Below are 20,025 nucleotides of genomic sequence, written 5' to 3'. Positions count from 1 at the left end.
TAATTTCCAACATATTTTAATTAATCACAGCAGCTTTGTACTGTCAATTAAAAATCATTATTTTTCCTTAATGCAGGCCCTCAGATTTCATCTCTCTGACTTTAAGGTAACTTTATTTCTGATTGGCTGCCCCTCATAAAGGTTTCTATTGCGCTTTCGACTACATTTCTGACACCTCAACAGTTGCCCTTGAAGAAATGTGTCATTGTGTCAACAATTAGCCAATCATAGGGAAAAATCACCTTCTTTGGAAGAATGAAGTGATGATATTGTAAATGTGAAATCTAAAAAATCGCCATTATTTACAGTCTAGATTTTGGCGTAAATAATTACTTTGGCTGTCTTTACCGCTTTCATGAGCCCCTCCACTTGCAGGATGTGAATAGGAAATGGCTGTGTGCCCGAGATGACATCTGCCCTTTGTAACTTCATACAAACCCAAGAGTAGGAAGACGCTGATGCCTGAGCACACGGATTACACATACCTATACTTACCACCTCCTCTGAAACTCTGGTCAGGTGTCATAAGAACATCCATCATCAGAACATATTTGAAAGAAAATAACAAAAAGCAGAATTAACCCCTTTTAAAAACAAAATGTGGTATATTTTTTGTTAAAAAATACCTTCTACAGCAATATTCAAACACAAGGTACTATATTAAAAATAACCAACCTTTCATAAGAACTTAGAACCTTACCAGCAAGTAACCCATTTATTTCAGTGGCTGTACTTTGTTTTTATTTGTGGATTGTTAAGGCAAACAGCCAAGAAAATCCACTCAGCATCTATAGCAAACACTTCGCATTGCTCTCGAGCAAATGTCACAAGAGAACCTTTGTCAAACAAAGTAGATTTACATTGGCTAACAATTTTTGCAACAGGGGATGAAAAAACCCAAACTCCTGTAAAATACGGTGTCACTTTGATGACAAAGCCATGCAGAAAATACTGCTAGAGTGTAGTTTAAAAAATATGTTTCTGTTGACACCTTGTCAGATGTGAATCAGGTCTTATTTTTCTCTATATTTTTTGGGAGGGTGGAATTACGTGGTATTTTGTGGTGTTTGACTACATTTTAAACCAGTAAAAACATAATAGAAGCATCTCACTGTCACAATAAATTAGGTGTTAAGCATTAGAAAAATTTCACTGTATTTTACAGGAGTTTGTCAGTTTATTTATGCCCCTGTGCTGTATATACCAGTAGTTTGCTTCGTCCTATCCAAACATGAATAAAAGCATATCTACATGAGCAATATTAAATGTGAATCAAATTGTGTGGGATTGGGCTTCAAATACTTTGATGGCAAGAAAGCAGCTGGAAAAAAAAAAAAAAAAATCAACATGAAAGTCCAGCCGTTCATCTCAGTCACCTTTAGTGTCATGTGGCCTCCTTTTTAATTTTTATTTTTTTCAACTTGTGTTTGACTCATCCAGACTGAGAAGTCTGCAAAAAACCATCTGGGAATGTGGTTGCCATCAACAGTCTCAACATGGATTTTTATGTTCTATCAGGCAAGATTGAAGCCTTGATTGTGATCTATAGCCTGTAGCAGCTTCTCACGGAGCATTTCTAGACTCGTGTACTTGGGCAGGTCCAGCAGGTTGAAGCAGGTGTGGGCGACAGGTAAGTAATGCTCCCCTCCACCAGTAGGCTGGATCACCAGTTTCAAGCTTTTCATGCCCAAGATGGGGATGCGGTCACTTCCAGTGAGGAACACTGTAAAGACAAGATTTTTGTTTCTCTTCACTCTTCAAGGTCCGCATGTAACATGCAAACTCACACAAAATTAATAAAACTAACTTTTCTGCTGTTTAGGGCAACACTTACAGAGAAACTGTTTTTTCTTCTCCAATGGAAGATTGTGAAACACCTCCCAGAAAAGCCTGATTGTAGGGTGGTCTGTCCAGTACTCCCCTTTGTACTCAGTAGTCTATGAGCAAAAGAGCATAAACAAAAATAATTTTCATAATCCATCTTATAATGTACAAGGCTCACTTTAAAAAGTGAGATTCACAGTGGCCACTGGGGCTTCTAAATGATGTATTGACTGAGAAACCAAGGATACTGCACACTCTTACATCAGCAACCTGCCAATCACACCATACCGGCAAATGTTTCCTTAATTCACAAAATGAAGATTATACTGTATTAGATGGAATGTTAAACTAGCATACAAGACCATAAACTAAATTCGTAAAATGTTTACTGAGGTAATAAATCAAGTGAGACATAAGGAAATTTCAATACAGCTAGAGGAGTCGCCCCCTGCTGGACACTAGGAAGAATACAGCTTTCATAGTCCTAAAGGCTATGCAGATATTTTCTTCACATTGCGTGGCCAGATGCAATTTTTACTAATCACTATTTAATACAAAACCTTTTCAAGCTCCATCCAGTCATAGTTGGTATTGCCGATAACCATGGCTTGCAGTTCGTTTGGCTGGAACAGTTCTAAAACTTTCCCACCGCACACTTTGTGGAAGCCTGAATAGAAGCACTCGAAGAGCGGAGCTACCGATGTGTTGAAAACATAGTCTACATAGGCACTGACGAAATCTTGCCTAGAGGAGAAGAAAGTAAGAAAAATGAGAGTAACGTGAATGTTTCAACAACAGTCCAAAATATTCATGAATCCCTTAGTGGATAACTGCTAATGGATAAATATCAGGACAACTTTAAAAAAAAAAAAAAATCTTTACCTGTTTGACATATTGACGTTAATGTTTTCCCCATTTGGTACAAGCTCCAAAACCTCTGTGGCACCGTAGTTTTCCTCTGTGATCTGAAAAAATAAAAAATAAAAATCATATGATAGGTGGATGACACAACTTACTTAAACCACAGCAGAAAATGTTGATAGTCAATCATCTCACTGTGAAATTCAAGCAGAAGGTTTCCTCAAGGTCATCTTCTGTGTAGTCTAGTAGCTGCTGCAGACTCCTGGATGAACAGGAACACAATTCCCTGTGTGATTACTGTGGCATTGAAAGGTTTAGATGACGTTAAGACAATGCCAAGGTAAACTACCATTCATAAACATATTAAATGGAAACCTCAGGTGACTGTTCCTTGATCTGACCTTCCCACATCTGGCATTAGCTCTTTCAGGTCTTCTAGCGTTGGCTTCTTCTTCAGAAGCTTCTTGTAAAGGGCCAAGGGGAAGTTGAGCTCAACGATGGTGAGATTGTAGATGGCCAGACCGCAGATGACCCCGATGAGGTTGAACAAGTCAATGTCCTCAAATGTCTGCAAGGGACAGTCGGTGATTGTCAGCATTTAATCGAGGAAGGTTTTCACAAAGATCACGCGGAGATGCCGCCTGGTTTAAAGCAAGTACCTTGTTTGAAAACCAGATGAGGCGAGACTCCTCGTAGTAACGAAACATTCCGTATTTGGGATCAAGCAGCTCTTTCATGATCAGAAGGAAGAACTCCTTTCTCACGCCGCCTGCATCGACGGCCTCTTCTCCCACAAAGATCACCTGCCACAAACGTCACAAGTAAGTCACAGTACCGTTTGAACCTGGCATACTCTGTGGGTTCATTACCATGAGCAGCATCTTTCACATTCATATATGTATTTTCATTCATAACTAGGAACTTCATCCTAAGTGTACTTGATTTAAATTTGGCTGTTAGCTCGTTCAGTTGTCTTCGTTGTCAAGGTCACGGCTCCTGCGATACTTAGCGATCGCTACCTGGAAATCCTGTTCCAACCACTTGCACCACTCTGTGTGCTCGCTGGATCACCACTTCTGTGTCGAAATTGTGAGGAGTTGAGACAGAATCTACAGTTTTGAACCTTAAGAACGGATTTACCATTCGCAACACTGTAAAAAAAGGCCTAGCATGCTTTAAGTCAAGCTTGTGACCTAATGTTGATGCTACGTTTGGACGTTGTGGACTCATAAACCTGAAGAGTGCCTTTTTTACACTCTCTAGCTCTTAGCTGTATGATGTTTCCTCCCTGAGTTAGTGGTGTCGTTGTAGACTGCAAGGAGGTCCATGTTGAAATCACACACGCACATGTGCATGTTGTCAGAACGGGACTTCCTGGAAACAATCCAATAATAGCACAAGTACTGGAAGGGATCCAGAGTTTACAAGAACATGACTGGAATGGAAATGGTGGCCAAATTTAAATCAGGTTTGGGTTATGCTGCTTCTTTTTTTTAAAGCTTCAAACTTAAATGCTGTTTCTACCTTTAGTGGCTTCTTGTAGTCAACATTCTTAGACTTCCTGAGCACTTCCATAGTGTCTCCAACAATGTTTTCCCTCCGAACGATGAGGATGAGGCACGGGTTGACGGATTCCACAGCCGGTAGGAACATGGAGCTGAAATTTTGCATCTGTGCCTGGTCCACTGCCATCTGTTAATACAGAAAACACATGATTATGAAGCGATTAGTGAGAATAAAGGTAAGAAACTGCCTTTAAGAGGTTTAGTGAGTAGTACCTGCATTTGTAAGACAGCATCTGTCTGAAGGAGTGTAGTCTTTGCTTGGGCATCAAATACAAAGGGATACTTGCACAGAGTCACCACACCATCATGTCCCTGGGGATAGAGCATAAACAAAAGGTTCACATCAAAACCTTAACATAGAAAGATGTATTACTGAATCGCAGAGCCAACATCCACAGCAGACTCACCATTGGGTACATCTGCCTCTGAAGCCATGTGACATAGTCATTTCGGATGTCTATCAGGTTGTCCAACTCATGAATGTAGAACTTGCCATACTGAATGATGTGTCCCGCTTTCTCGCTCACCTGAAGTGAGAAGTGTGAGAGACTGCCACTTGTAGTCCTTTAAAGAAGGATATAATGTGCAGCAGGAATTTAACACTGCACCTTTTTCCTCACCTTGTGTAGGATTTCCAGGAGTCGCAGCGACGTGTCCAGAAAACAGGTGAAAATTCTCTGCTCTACTGCGGGAATGCCCACCTTGTGCATCTGCAGCAGATACACCACCACTTCCTTGTACAGTTCAACTAGCCGCTGGAAGACTGGGGACTCAAACGTAGACCACCAGTTTCCTGCAAATACATGAGCAAACACTAAATTCGTGCTCCTCAAAACCCTTTTAAGACAGTGTCAAGTGCTCATTTTTCCCAGTCTTAACTATACCATCTGGAATTTAATTCCTGCATAAGATTTATGACAAATATAAGCTATTTTAAGACCTTATTTTCCTGAACAATAAGGTCTTAAGTATAGTATGTAGTACATATGTAGTATGGAAAGCTTAAAGAAACTCCTTCATCCTACCTACCTAGTACCTTCAGTGGAGCCTCTTTTAGGCTGATGACTGATTTGGCAAATGGGATAGAGATGGTGACGTAGTTATTTCGGTTAGTGAAGAGAGGGCATTCTGGAAGAGTGAGGTAGAGTCTCAGGGCTTCGATGTCTGGAGGAGAATTGTTTAGCCTGGGAATGAGGTTCTTCTCCAGACTAGCAGCAATCTGAGGCAGACAGACGAAGGGAAACAGGTCTGTTATGATTAATGTGATAATCCTGAATGCATACAAACTGCTGATGAGGTGTGGAGTAAAGTGCAACAATAACACACTGAATGGACCAGAGTACCGGAAATAACTGGAGCCGACACAGTAATAAAACGTCACTGGGGACATTTACACTATAAAAACATCTTCTGGTCAGGTACCAAATCAAAATAATATGAACGTCGTTGACAAGACAGCAGATGAGCAAAGGTCATAAACACTGTTGAAGAGTATGAGGAATGAAAAAGAAACTCCAAGTCAGAGGAACTTCACCAGTCAGGGAAAATATATTAGTGCCCAAGTATTTGGCATGGCACTGACACGACACAGAATGCAGTTTTGAATTACAGTGAAGAATCCAGAATTTAGTCCCCTCCAAGACCTTGAATTGAACAAGTAAAAGGAGATGGATGGGTGGATGGAACTATATTATATGTGGCCACTGACCTGCTGAGCAATCTCAGGGTGACCCTCTTGGATTACTTTGTTGAAGAGCAGGCGAGCCATGTTCATATCCACCCCTGAACATTTACTGCTGGTACTGTAGTGATCTGGATGACTGCGTTTATAAAAAAAAGGAAAAAACAAAATCAGCACTCAGAATGAGATAATTACAAAAACGCTAGGCAATAACTACAACAATACATATATATATATATATTATGTATTGTTATATTATGTATATATATAATAATATATATTAATCTAAAATTCTAAACTGATCGGACAGCGCTTCAGAGTGCAAATGGTTAATGAGCTGAAGCACACTTCAAAAGCAGCCCAAAGGTTTCTCAAAGCAAAGAAACAGGATATGCTTCAGTGGCCAAATCAGAATCTGATCTCAACCCAGGAGAGCACGCTTTTTATCTGGTCAAAGCGGTGACAACAGAACAAGCTCTAGATTTACCATGACAGCAAATAAGTGTCAGTACTGAATGTTGTTATCGTTGAGCTTCCTGCTTTCATGGCTAAAACTGTGGCCATCTCAATTTCATGTTTTTATATAGCCTACCAAACTCGTGCATTCACCTGGCTCATATGACGGGAGCAGCTTAAGAAAGCTTTAATTATCTAATTAGAGAGTAAATAAACAAGAAATTCAGCAAAAAAAAAAAAGTGTTGATTTTAATGTAAATCAGTCAAAATGATTTTTCTGACTAGATTATGACTTTTGAAATATCTGGAGTGCATTTACCTCATTGACAGGAAAGACCCATTTAGGCAGTTTGCTGAGGAGAACACGAGGTCGATCTCACTAAGGAAACCAGAAAAGGCAAATAATTACTGTGTAAATCTCCAAAAAGGATCTGGTAATTTGAGTCTACTCAAACACACCATGTCTAAAACAAACTAAAACTCCAATATGCCGAGGATCTACTGAGGGGGAAAAAAAGAAGAAGAAAACTTTACTTGGAGATGTCGAGCGGGAGTCTTCCTTGTGAGTGGTTCAACCATTTTTGTATGAGATCCTCATTCAAGGAGTAAATCTTTCTCTGGGGATCTTGTATCCTTGTGTCATCTCCGTTCTGAAGGCTCTGCACCAAAAAGTATAAAAGTTAGACAAAAAAAACCTGAAAAATGTAAACCTGTGTAAATAAAACTGAGTGAAGAAACAGATCAGATGTGTGTAAAAACAGTATTCACAGCTATCTGCGGCACATTTTAGAAGAAGGTGCTTCTAAGAAAAGAAAAAAAAGTGACATACATCCTCATTACAAATTAAATTCTGCTTGAAAAATCATCATACACTACATGGCAACGTGTTTTAAAACCAACACCAGCTTGCATTGACTGTTGGGGATCAGCTGGAGCAGTCTGCTTTAATTAGATTGACAAACGCAATTCTGTTTCCTGGAATTCGAAAACTTTAATTACAAGATTTTAACTTGAAGTCATTTTCTTATTTTTCAAATTTCTTATGGTTTTACTGGTACGTTTCGCCTTCTTTAACTCATGTGAATGGTGACGTTGTCAAACAACGCTGTGGTATAAAATTACACGCGAACCCACGCTAAGATTTTTTTTAAATTCCAGATAATTACAGGTTGTGTCTGGAAATATTTACAATCTCAGCTCATCTGCCTGACATTGCTCTCACTCCCCAGCAGTGATAATAATGCTTTAGTTCAAATCACTGTTGTTCAGCTGCTCACTATTATCGAGTACTGCCAGTGCCATTGTTTTTACTGTAGAGTAAAAACGATAGCATTCAGGACAGCTGTGCAATTATTAAAACGTGCTGTACATTTGTAAGCATCTCCATTAAATCTCTGTTTCAGAGGAGAGGGAAAACTTACGTTGGCACTGCAATAGTGAGCAAAGCTTTGATCTCCTCCAGCATAAATCCGTTTGACACAACAGTTCTCCTCTGAATCTGCAAAAGTGAGGGAAAATAGGTTTTTTGTGTTATTAAAACATCTTACCATCGAGTTTTACGTTTGAAATAAACCCATCAAACTAATGATGTAATGTGCTTTTACAACTTCAGGTTCAGATTAAAGCTAATAAATCTCCACGTTCAGATGGATACACAGCAGAATTATAGAAAACGTAGTCAGAGAAAACGTAAATGGAGAACCCTATCGATTAATACATTTGACTGCTTATGATTCAAACTTTACACCCCTCAAAAATGGAAGGATGTTTTGGTTTTACATTTGCTGTCCCCTCACCTGTATCTGTTGCAGTGCTGGCGACTACCCAGGGACCTTTAACAAGAGCGGGGCTTTTTCTGTTGGAAGTGGACCATGTGCCAAGCTGCCCGTTCCCTCCGAGCCCAAATGAATCCATCTTCCCCGATGACGGCGTGAAAGCCAGCGTGTGTTGCCTTGACCGCACGGCAATTTGAAACGTTACTAGCAGCCTTGTGACTTTTCAGTATAATTCACTGACGTTGTATTTTAGATAAACGCGCAAAAACAAAGTCGATTTTACCTTCCACATGCAATCTGTGTGACTACATTTCCCATGAGCTCAAACACTTTTCTGGGGTTTATTTCATGATTTGTAGAGTTATGCCCAAGCTGTCCATATCCTCCTGCTCCAAATGTGAACACGCCCCCTTCCTGCATTTAAAAACAACAGAACCAGTTATTACGACCTTCAAAAGGGTTAGCACTGTGCTAACTTGCTAAGGCCAAAGTGTTAGCAAAGACCACTGAACATGAGGCTTGAAGAGACAGAGAGGCATGAAAGACAGCTGTCGTGTTAATGATTTCAGTCTAGTTTTTCCTTAACCAGAAACAGCTAGATTAGTAATGGCACATGCCAGGAGGGGGATTATTTTAACATCCAAGTCTTACAGCAGGGGTCCTCCTCCTCTACAGCGTCAGGCCACTACTGAAACAAACTTACTGCGTCTGGGCACCTGGACAGGAAATGGGCATTTTTATCCACCGCTCGAGAAGATTTAAAACTTCACTATTTAACAAACCAAAAAACATTCCAGGTTCTAAATAACGATCCCAACTCATCTATTCTTTTCTAAAAATTAGAAGTAAACACAGAAATGGCATTACTTATGAGCCTAATTACTGAAGACTATTCATAAAAGAAGACTACATGATGAACATGATTACCCACTGAAAACGTATAATGCTTTTCCCTGTGTAGAAGAGGTCACACCTCGTACTTGTACCAAAACATGGTGACATCACACCTCATGAAGACCCTGAAGAGACTTATCCTGGACCAGCTTCCAGCACATGGTCAGAACACACAGTGAAATGTAGCCTGACACGCTCCTTGACATGTGCAAAAAAATTGGGGGGGGGGGTGTAGAGGAAAAACATTATATTTATATGTGTGTATATATATATATATATATATGTAGTATATACATTGGGTGAATGTGCAGTAGTAGCAGCAAGCAGGTGAATTCTGTACATTAATATGAATAGACATCTGACTATTTTACAGGATAGACAATATAAACATATTTAAAATTAAAGGAATTGAAATGTACATTGTGCCTTGGTTTAGTGTCTGGAAGAGTCCTGACTCAGTCAATTATAGATGATGTGAGAGGGCGGGTGTGTGTGTTTAGAGCACGGATGGCTTGGGGATAGAAGCTCCTCTTGAGTCTCTCTGTCCTTGCCCGGAAGATGGTCAGATCCCTTCCAGTCCTTGACCTGCTCAACAGGGCCTACATCCACCCAGCGCTGTGAGGGTCATGTTTTGATTTCTCCAGTGTGTTCACCACCACCAGCTCGGCTCTGCTGGGTGGATGCCTTGGCAGTGACCTGGATAGTTGGCTCACTGATCTGCAAACCACCTGCAGCACCATGTTGGACAGCAACACCGAAGCCCAGCAGGGGACTGTCCTCTCTCCCTTTCCCTTCACCATGTACACCACAGCCTTCAGCACTGCACAGACACCTGCCACCTTCACAGGTTTCTAATGACTCTGCAGTAGTGATGTATCACACAAGGTGATGAGGAAGAGCATGGGGGTTGTGGATGTGAGAAGGGTTAGAATGCTGGTCACCCCTATTTCCATCCGTGTGGTTTGGGTGCAGACAGGATAAAAATACCTCAGTGTTCACACTAAAAACACAGAAGCCCTCTACAAGAAGAGTCATCTCTATTTTCTTGGATGACTCCTTTAAAATCTAATGGATGACCCAGGATGTTTTGAGTCTGTAATGGCCACTGCCATCCTCTATGCTGTGGTGGGCTGGGGCAGCATGATACCAGCAGACTCAAACCGATCCACAAGGCCAGTATTATAGGTGTGGAGCTCGACTCTGACAGCAGATGTCAGATGATAGCCGACAATCCTTCACGTTCATTCCATGACTTGCAGGACAGTAACAGGAGCAAAACCTCACTGCACTAAAACGCCACAGGAAATGATTTATAACTGCGATGATCAAACTTCATATCTTCCCCTTATGACACCTGGACTATTTTCACTTCTCATATTTTCTTTATATTGTACATACTATTGTTTAACTTTGGAGTATTTATTTTAACATAATTCACCATTGGTGGAGCATCTTAGTTTTATAAGGATGGTTTACATTTTTTTATGATTTCTTTCCATTTTCTACCTTTCATATCATTTGCTTGAGAGTCTGTGACAAAGCAATTTCCCCCTGTCATTATAAAAGTATTCTGACTCTGATATAAACTGTTACAATGGAGGGTGCTCAGACGAAATGCCTGCAGCATCAAATAATGAGCTCAGTATGTGCGCAAGTAATCCCAGTGAGCCAAATGCTCAGGCAGTTTCAGGCAGTTTATTCTATATCAGCATGATGTCAGTGAGTGCAGACATCCCTAATATAGTCATCTCAGGCGTATAGCTTTGGCCGTGAAGCCACACTGATGTGTTAGTCAAGCCTTCGGTATGAGGGGCAGCCAATCAGAAGACACTTGGCTAAATGGGAGGGGAGCTAAGGAATATAAAAAAAGAAGAAAGAAAGAAAGCTCGTTTTAAGCAGTAGAGGAACCCGGAAACTGCACCTACAACACCCGTGGGTGCTGAACAGTTTGTTCATCTGACAACAGCTTAATGTTTTTCTAAAGGAGAGCTTTATAAACATCCGTGTGACAAAGCAAAACACTGAAATCTTAATGTATAGCAGACTTAATGTACTGCAGTGATACTGGGATGTTTTCTAACTGGTCGCTTGGCAGCAGCTGTCTCTGAGCAGTATGCAAACTGGAGAGCGAGGACACAACACACTGACTGTGACAAGTGATGCATCTGTAATCCTGCTTGGCTGCTGTTTGGGATCAGTTAATAAAATGTAATACATATACACTGGCAGATTAAAAACAACAACAACAGCAATGAATTAGGAAGAAGGTAAAGAAAGCATAACCCAGCATGGGAGTAAATCTCAGTAAAAGTCCAAGGCCCAGTTTAATGATTTTAAGCCTAAGAATTAAAACCATTAATTAGATTTAAAAGAGCCACTTTTAAATCTAATCATTAATCATTAATCCCACAGTTTCAAATTTCGGCCTTCTGTACACACAACGCTGCAGATCTATCAAAGAACCAAAAAGTATGCAACTTAACTTGGTCAGTGCAGCCGTGTGATCTTCTCCACAGCAAATGTAAATCACTCTCTGTGATCTGAGGGACTTCAGGAGGGCCGGGAAATACCGATCTGAAAAAGACGTCCTGAAAATTAGTCAAAGTTTCGGGTTTGAATGTACACCGGCACCTTCTAACCTTCTACCACTCACCGTTGCAGTCGTTGAGACCAAGCTGACCGAAATTGTTGCGCCCCCAACCGAACACAGCTCCCGAGGGAGTGAGGGCAAAGCTATGTGCTCCACCTGCTGATATTTGAGCAAAAGGAATGCCCTGCAGAGACTGAATCATCTGGGGTGTGGAAATGCTCTGTCCGTTGATTCCTAACCCAAGTTGGCCATATCGATTCTGGCCCCATGAGAAGATGTGGCCCCCTGTGTTAAAAACGCATATATAATTGAAACGGTTTAACATGACATAAACACTGTAAGCTGCTCTGGATATGTGCTAAGTGCAAACCATTCCTCACCCTTTGAAAGTGCATGGGAGTGCCAGTACCCACAGGCTACCTGAGCAATTTGAACATCTGACAAAGTCTTGATGTTTCTTTTCATACAGAGGAAAAAGAGAGAGAGAAGAATGGCTATATTAGGTCTTTCCATGGTGCCTTTACAAAACAAAGGATGAGCAAGTAGTGCGTTAAGTAGGACACACAGGGGTTTCCTGATAGTTGATGAATTTACCTAGGCACGCGAACACATTCTTCAAAGTTATTTAATCCCAGCTGTCCATCTGAACCAAGACCCCACGAGAAAACCTGTCCTTTGTCATTTAGGGCGAGTGTATGGGCCTCTCCACATGATACAGCCACTACGATCTGTGCATCCAAGGCCACAACTTGCTCTAATAGATGACATAAACAAGTGCTTGCACAGTGAGCAACTTTAAAAAACAAAACAAAAAACCCCAATGTTTTATTAGAAAAACAAACAAACAAACAGCAGACATCACCAACCGGGTTTCTTTCTGGCTTTCTCATGTCCAAGCTGCCCAAGATCATTGCAGCCACAGGTATACACCGTCCCGTCCTCCAGCAGGAAAGCTGTGTGTCTGCGGCCACACCCCACATCACTCACTTGCTTCCCGTGAAAGAATTCACATTTTCGTGGCTCAACCACAATCTCTTCATCAATCCCACCCAAGCCCAGTTGTCCATAGGAAGCATTTCCCCAGCACAGCATTGTAGTTCTCCCTTTAGCTGCACGCAAAAGCAGGATCTCAGGCTCTGTGAAGAAGACACTTGGGCTAATATAACCTTCCAGAGTATAGTCACATATCCCCCGTTTCATTTGCAAGGTGTAATCTAGCTGGTATCACCTAGCAAAGCCGAAAGAGGCAAAACAACATCATCGCCACATGAAACAGACGCAAGCCTGCGGCCAGATTAAGTCATGACTTCAGGATCGTACACCTAGATATATATATGTGTGTGTATATATAGCGAGAGCACTAGTACGTTGCAGTCTAAACTGACCATGTAAACAGATTAGCCTAGTAAGCTACAGTTAACGGTGTTGGGTGAGTTCCGTTAGGGTTGCTAAAATCGTCAAATAACACCACTTCCGTCGCGGGCGGCTGGGTTTACAAATTAAAGCACATGCCAAAACGTGTTTAAATACGAGTATTGCCAATAACTTTATGTACCCCTACGATTTACACTCTCATAAACATAATTAATAAACTTACACATTTCTTTCTGGGTCACAAATGTATGCGTTTATAATATTGTAAGCGGAAGTATAACTCTTGTCCGTAATGTTAGCACACGCTAGCATGCACCTTGACGAATACAGGCGAGGTAGATCATTTCAGACTGATGGCACTTGACCAACTTAATGACAGTACTTAAAATTATCATAGTGCGATTGGAAATTATTTTAAGAAACATATATGTTTAAGCACTCGGCACGTGGTACATGGCTGACTTATACAGACAGTCCTGATATAGCAAGCTAACGTTAGTCAGACCCAAAGACTTTATGTCTGTGTTTGGAACATAACGTACTTAAGAGTTCATTCAGAAACCTGAAGTGACTTCACAGCTGAGTATCTGAACTTAAAGCCCCGCTATTCTTTACTGTTCCGCTAAAAACACAAGTTTAACAACTTACAGCCAGGTGTCTCTTATGTTAGAGCCAAGAGCAAATCTTACCAAAGCCACCAGACCCGACAAGTTTATGATCTGCCAGTGCCTTGTTCGTTAGTTAGTCCGACTGTTAAAAACACACATTACAGTACGCTGCTGTCCAAAGACAACTCCCAGGTAAAACCCTACTTAATGTAACCACTCCGATGCTCTGTCAACAACTGCTGTACGGCCAAGAAACGCGTTAAAGCAGTCGTCTCAAACTCTGGATGTCCGTTATGTCCTTTTAGAAATAAAAGTGTTTTTTATAATAGCAGAGCGGAGAAGAGTACAAGATAGTTAAAATATATACATAAGAGTCCCGAAATGTCCAAAACACGGTCAAGGAGATTTGAATACTTCTCTGAAAGACGCGCAGAGAAGCTCTACACATAAACGCTGTAAGGCTTAATTTGAAGGCAGCTTACAATACCGGAAGTATTAACAGCGTTTTCACGCATTTTCCTTCATGGACGTGAAGAAATGTCGCGAAGCTGCCGAAATGTTCTAGAGCGAGCGCATCCGCGCATGCGTATACCGGCTGCGCTGTACTACCTTTACCTAGGTATGAAAACACGGAGGTTACTCTCCTAGTCCCCGAACTGCATATTCATACACACACATGCACACACACACACACACACACACACAGATACACACACAGACCTCCCCGTTTTCTTTTTCTTGAATGTTTCGCGTTCATACAGCGCACACACGGCATTTATTTGTTATTAATTAGTAAGTAAAAGAAGGAAAGTGAAAGCGCGAAAGACTACTACTGAAGTGCGTAGTATGAACTAGCAAAAGAAAAGTCCACAAATGAATACATTCGAAATAACAACACATATAACGGTATTCAAGATTAAATGTTAATTAATATGTAAGTACATATAAATATATAACACAAGCACATTTTGAATGTGACTATAAGTTGCAGATGTATGTGATTAAATGTGAGGCGTTATAAAAAAAAAGTGTTATATCTGCATTCTAATCGCAGATATTTTATTTACCTGTAGTTTTGTTCATCTTATGTAATCAGACTGTAAGTATACTAGAAGAATCTCGAACTTCTACCGGTGTCGTGTCTTTTTCCAAAACCATGTTCGCCAACTTGAGCTGGTTCACAACCACCGGGCTCCCCCTGGTGGAGAGCAAACTCACTTACTCCGATTCAACAAACAAACAAATAGACTGTGTCACCTTCATTAAGATAAGATAAAATACGAGAAGAAGAGAAAATGTAACTTTAAATACAAGGTAAACTCAACAAACATATTAAAAAAGTAGGCATTAAGAGACTCAAATATGTATATATTTTAAAATAATGAAAACAGCAATGCAGCTAATGAGGACATCAAATCAATGTAATTCTCTTTTTTATCATCTGGTTTTAAAAGAGCTTTTTGCACCAGTTAAAAATAGATTGGACATTTCCTTCATGTACAGTAAGCTTCTGTAACAGAGATCCACATCTGTTCATTCAAAATCCGGCGAACACAGCTAGGTTTCAGACCAAACTTTTGTTTGACTGAATGGTTTAAAAGGAGATGAAAAGTCAGATAGATTCATATCATTCAAACTCCATCTGCTGGTGCACAATGCCATTTATCAGTCTGTCTGTCTCTTTTTGTGTTATCTGATTTCTTTTATACTGCAATATACTACACATAAAATATGAAAATGTTTATTTGCATTTGTGTAAAATGTAAATGCAAACAGAATGCAACGATTTGCAAAGCTGTCAAACCCATATTTTATACTCATCACATGTTTAAACAGAGACATTTTAATATTTCACAAAAAATATTATCTCATTTTAAATTTGATGGCAAAAACATGTCTCAAAAAAGCTGGGATTGGGACAACAAAATGCTGGAACGATTTTACATCATACAGTATCATCAAAAGAATCAGAGAATGTGGAGAAATCTTTGTGTTCATGGGACAATACTGGACAGCCTCTGGCCTTTGGGCCCTCAGGAAACACAGGCATTAAATACAGGCATTATTGTGTCATGGAAATCAGTGCATGGAGGCAGGAACACTTCCAGAAAATACTATCTGTGAACACAGTTCACCATTAATACAGGTTGTATCATACAAAGAAGAAGCCATATGTATGCATCTCTCATTCAAATCTCTTTAAAACGAAACTGAGCTTGTACTGAAAACAAACAATGCTATCTGATCTGCATTTTAAAATCGACTACTGATTGCACGAAACAGGGGACAGGCTGAGTCAAAAACAGGTTTTTGCATACTTTGAAAGTATGATAAACATAGATATTATTTCAGTGCATTGCCGGTGAAGGTGGAGGAGGCAGTTTAGTTAAACTTTTCCAAGAGTTTCCAATGCGTAAATATATGACAGAGCGGATGACAGGCAGGTTGTCACTCTTTGACATCTGTTGTTTTTAGGTGTCACTGGTGAGATCATCTTAACCTGCGTTAAGACTTACAGCTAATGATAGCTCTTATTACACACAAATCCGCCTATTTTACGCAGTTGTTTGCGTAACCGCACATTTATCTCATGACTGACTTCATTCAGGCATAAGATAACCTGTTTGGTGAATATGCAGTCTATCCTGTACGGCTGGTTCTTCTATGGGAGTTTTCCTCTCCTGTCTTACGCATTGTGGTCTGATGTCTCGGAGAAGAAGGAACCTCTTTATTTCTCCTTAGGTTACGAATCAGAGCACAAACAGGGCAGACACAACAGAAGCAAACATGTTGTACTTGATCGGAGTAAGTGCAGACCTCTTTATATATTATTTTAAGTCTTTTAGCTGTAAGTAAGTTCATTTTTCAAAGATTTTGTTTTCTAGTGGTGACTGTAACCTGTGTGATACTGACTGCTGTTCGTTTTGCCTTAAGATCATTGCTGGTCTTCTCTTTGTCATATATTGGTTTTCAACGGGACTCAAAGAGGTAAGCAGCTATTTATTTTTCTTTCTTTCTTTCTTTTTTAAATGTAGCTCACATCAAATACGAAGCAAACAGAAACATTTATAGAGAGTGCATAGAGGTGGAACAAGGAAGCAAAGACTAACTCTGTGTAATGATTCTTATCATTTTCAGGGAAACAAGTCACAAAAGTCCCAGCTCCCAGAATCCTCTGCAAACAACAAGTTGGTAAGTGGCAATCAAAAGTTAAATGCTGAGCTTACTGAGAATAGTTTGGATAAAATATCTGACTTCAATTTCTTCAACAGAATGATCTGAGCGACGATGACTTGCATTTATTGGCAAAGATCCTTTCGGTTGGATTGGTGGATGCGGATCCAAACTACCTCCATCACCTAAAAGGCTACAGGGACTTGCGTGGTCCCTGATCTCCTTTGGAAAAAAGAAAGAAAAAGAAACAAGGAGCTCATCTGGAGCGACGGATGGATACAAAAACAGACTTTCATGGAGATCTTGAAGGATTTGTGATGTCATCAAATCAATGCTTATTTGGATTACAAGTTATTCTCACGTCACCCTGCAGATTTTTCATGATCACAGGATAAAACATGCAGTATGTTCAGTTTAAATGTTGCACTGAATATCTCAGAGGTGCACACAACTGCGTTATGTTAAACATGGATCCTAATTGCTTTATTGTTACCTTTGTAACCCACGGCTGTACTGCTTGTTGCAAGTAATCTGTCTCAATGGTGCTATTTAACATTTAGCTAAATGCTAAATTGGTGCTACAAGGAGCGCAAGTAAGAAGAATACAGTCTTTATCACAATCATTACCCAGTCATCAAATCAGAACAATGTGTAACGCATTAGGCAAGGGTGTGTTTTGTCCTGTGGTTTAAACTGTTTTTAGTAAGAGAAAGAATGGATTGTTTGCATAGCTTCACTTCAAAGAGAACCATGTGGCCATGTGGGAGAAAGGTTCAATTAATTTGTTTCTCTTGTCTTTTTGTTCATGTCCTTTTCTGGAGAAGGAGACAAAAGAGAGAGTTAAGCAAAGAGACAGATTAGATTCTGTTGTTGTTGTTGTTATTTTTTAAACCTTTCTTTTTTGGTATGATATGGCAAACATAACTCCTCTTACCCCAGACCCGTCTGCTGAGCTCGTTCCCGAGCAGGTAGAGCAAGATCACCACAGACATGTTAAAAAAGAAGAAGCCCACCAGACCAGCAGCACTGAAGCGCCCAAGAAGAGGATACACCCAAATCCCGACTGACATGTACACCCATATAATCCTGCAGAACATGTTCAGAATATAAAATAAAAAAAAGAAGGAAAAAAAAGGTTTGGCTCATGCAAACATTCACCCAGTGTGTTCACGCAGTCATTGTAACAGCAAAACAGCAGCAAAAATAAACATCTCATATGCAATGAACAGCATGCTTATGGTTTGTTCTGTACTCATGAGGAGTTATTGGCTGCATTACAACATGTGAGCCCGAGCTGTGGAGGTTGAAAAGAAGCTTTTACCCGCAAGCTGTATGCACACTGGAGCAGCAAAAATAGATGCATTTAGACAGTGTTGTGCTTTCAGCCACATGAAGGTGAACTTCAATCAGTGTCAAATGAAAGATAAAAACTGAAGAAATGCTTTTTTTTTAAGTGCTTGATTATGCTGTTAATGCTGAGTCAGCACTTACCAAGATAAGTAAGCCAAGCCCACGATTCCTAATGCCGTCAGTGCATGTTTAGTCTGTGGGTAGACGTGAGGCTGCACCAGCACCTCTCCAAGTAAGATGGGAAGGACAAATGTGTGCTAAAGAAAAAGCCAACAGCAACATGAGAAGTCCTGACAGGCCAACCAGGAATTGCTTAAAAATGTTTTAAAAATACAAACGATGCTGAGTAATTATTTATTATGCCGAAGAACATAAGTCAACAGACCATAGCGTGGTTCATCCACGGAGGGAAGAAGGTGTCGATGGTAGCTGGGTAGACTAATTCTCTATCATATGCAAAGATTGCCCAGAAAAGTAGAACAACAAACTAAAGAAAAGGCAGCAAAGGCAGAGTTAATGTGAAGCATAGTGTTTTGCTTTGGGGTTTTTTTTTTGCACTTGAAAGAATGTAGGATTTGCAAATGTGGGGTGGGGTTCTCACCGTGCCCACTGGAAAGGCAAAGACAGAGAAGAGAAGGTCTTTAAACTTGCTCAGAGTACTCTCAGCCTTTTTCTCAGGTTGAAGATCATTCACTGCCGCCAGTCCAAAGAACGTCATTTGCAATAACTGAAACATTACAAGCAACATTGTTGTTTTTTCCCACTGTCCTTGTTGGGATCGCAGGGTCATTAATCCTTCACAACAATTACCCATAAACGATCAAGGTACTCACCAAATTCAAAAAAGTGAGGTACTTCCAAGGTCCTCCATAAACAAAGATTCCTGGTGGCAAATCCTCTCCATCCTTATCGTTGAGATTCATAACAATAAACGCATACCAGCTGAATGCTGTAATGTGATACACTCCCCTAACAGTCATTCTCAGTGTAAACTTATATTCTTCTGTAATAAATAGTGAAAATAAATTAAAATGCAAGCAAAAAAACAACAACAAAACAAAACAAAAAGACTAAACTTCAAAGTTTTCCCTTCAGATGTGAGGCACTTGAAGCAGTGAAGGTTCTTTAAAGATTAGTGTAATTCAGCGCCGGCTTATCAAGACATTTGCAGGCAGCAGAGACAAAGAAACACAAGAGAACCACTGTTCAGTTTTTTACGAAACATATGGCGACTTCTTTCATAACCGCTTGTGGCTGGGAGGCAAATTTATGCACAGTGAGAGTGTAATCTGTTATATAGCGTTTTGCAAGAGAAATCCCAACGAGTTAGGAAGGTTACGTGAGTTCAGATACAGTACTGTGCAAAGGTTTTAGGCAGGTGAGGAAAAAATGCTGTAAACAAAGAATGCTATTTATTTTCCACCAATCAACAAAATGTAGTGAATGAACAAAAAAGAAATCTAAATCAAGTCAATATTTGGTGTGACCACCCTTTGCCTCAGAGCAGCATCCATTCTTCTAGGTACACTTGCACACAGATTTTGAAGGAACTCGGCTGGTAGGTTGTTCCAAACATCTTGGAGAGCTAATCACAGTTCTTATGTGGATGTAGGCTTCCTCACATCCTTCTGTCTCTTCATGTAATACCAGACACACTTGATGATGTTGAGATCTGTGGGAGCCATGCCGTCACTCCAGTACTTCTTGTTCTTCACGCTGAAAATAGTTTTTAATGACTGGCTGTATGTTTGGGGTCATTGTCCTACTGCAGAAAACATTTGGGGCCAATAAACAATCATTTATATTTCTGAAAGTATTCTTTGTTTACAGCATTTTTTCCACACCTGCCTAAAACTTGCAAAGTTCAGATAGG

General features: G+C 40.2%; 2 protein-coding genes across 8 annotated transcripts; both read right to left on the bottom strand.

Moving 5' to 3' along the window:
- Positions 1–71: 71 nt before the first annotated feature.
- Positions 72–14,815, bottom strand: herc4 (HECT and RLD domain containing E3 ubiquitin protein ligase 4). Of its 5 annotated transcripts, none has more exons than XM_040034501.1 (24): positions 14,696–14,815; positions 12,513–12,782; positions 12,241–12,400; positions 12,027–12,103; positions 11,710–11,931; positions 11,539–11,630; positions 8,446–8,576; positions 8,184–8,338; positions 7,809–7,885; positions 6,922–7,046; positions 6,707–6,766; positions 5,959–6,070; positions 5,280–5,469; positions 4,871–5,043; positions 4,658–4,777; positions 4,464–4,562; positions 4,210–4,377; positions 3,345–3,488; positions 3,087–3,253; positions 2,881–2,947; positions 2,707–2,789; positions 2,385–2,568; positions 1,835–1,937; positions 72–1,723 (listed from the first exon to the last, which is right to left on the bottom strand). In XM_040034501.1, exons 1-24 carry the CDS (start codon positions 14,709–14,711, stop codon positions 1,515–1,517), a joined length of 3,204 nt encoding a protein of 1,067 aa, XP_039890435.1. In that variant the 5' UTR covers positions 14,712–14,815; the 3' UTR covers positions 72–1,514. The 5 variants fall into 5 exon arrangements, 4 of the variants coding, with proteins under 4 accessions (XP_039890435.1, XP_039890436.1, XP_039890433.1 ...); XM_040034502.1 differs by lacking the exon at positions 14,696–14,815 and adding an exon at positions 13,710–13,982; XM_040034499.1 differs by lacking the exon at positions 14,696–14,815 and having other exon boundaries at positions 12,513–13,607.
- Positions 14,816–15,450: 635 nt separating this feature from the next.
- On the bottom strand, positions 15,451–19,820 carry LOC120735239 (androgen-dependent TFPI-regulating protein). 3 transcript variants are annotated; one of them, XM_040034497.1, is made up of 6 exons: positions 19,650–19,820; positions 18,986–19,057; positions 18,754–18,879; positions 18,538–18,639; positions 18,294–18,409; positions 15,451–17,888 (listed from the first exon to the last, which is right to left on the bottom strand). In XM_040034497.1, exons 3-6 carry the CDS (start codon positions 18,868–18,870, stop codon positions 17,660–17,662), a joined length of 564 nt encoding a protein of 187 aa, XP_039890431.1. In that variant the 5' UTR covers positions 18,871–18,879; positions 18,986–19,057; positions 19,650–19,820; the 3' UTR covers positions 15,451–17,659. The 3 variants fall into 3 exon arrangements, with proteins under 3 accessions (XP_039890431.1, XP_039890430.1, XP_039890429.1); XM_040034496.1 differs by lacking the exon at positions 19,650–19,820 and having other exon boundaries at positions 15,451–17,617; positions 17,737–17,888; positions 18,986–19,640; XM_040034495.1 differs by lacking the exon at positions 19,650–19,820 and having other exon boundaries at positions 18,986–19,632.
- Between the last annotated feature and the right edge of the window lie 205 nt (positions 19,821–20,025).

Source organism: Simochromis diagramma, unplaced genomic scaffold (genome assembly GCF_900408965.1).
Source record: "Simochromis diagramma unplaced genomic scaffold, fSimDia1.1 OVJJ01000481.1, whole genome shotgun sequence".
In the NCBI taxonomy this organism is placed as follows: Eukaryota; Metazoa; Chordata; class Actinopteri; order Cichliformes; family Cichlidae; genus Simochromis; species Simochromis diagramma.
Note: the sequence above shows the minus strand (reverse complement) of the source record. Positions and strands in the feature narration are given on the sequence as shown.

Bases quoted from the DNA above. Each gene is read 5' to 3' on its own strand.
- herc4 (XM_040034499.1), bottom strand. From the start codon at position 12,846: ATGAAACGGGGGATATGTGACTATACTCTGGAAGGTTATATTAGCCCA. The intron at 12,104-12,240 runs GTAAATTCATCA...CTGTATGAAAAG, and splicing joins GAATGTGTTCGCGTGCCTAG to AAACATCAAGACTTTGTCAG. The intron at 7,047-7,808 runs GTAAGTTTTCCC...TTTTTGGTGCAG, and splicing joins CTCACTATTGCAGTGCCAAC to AGCCTTCAGAACGGAGATGA.
- LOC120735239 (XM_040034495.1), bottom strand. From the start codon at position 19,132: ATGACTGTTAGGGGAGTGTATCACATTACAGCATTCAGCTGGTATGCG. The intron at 18,410-18,537 runs GTCTGTTGACTT...CTTTTTCTTTAG, and splicing joins CGTGGATGAACCACGCTATG to CACACATTTGTCCTTCCCAT. The intron at 17,889-18,293 runs GTAAGTGCTGAC...CATGTTCTGCAG, and splicing joins GGCTTGGCTTACTTATCTTG to GATTATATGGGTGTACATGT.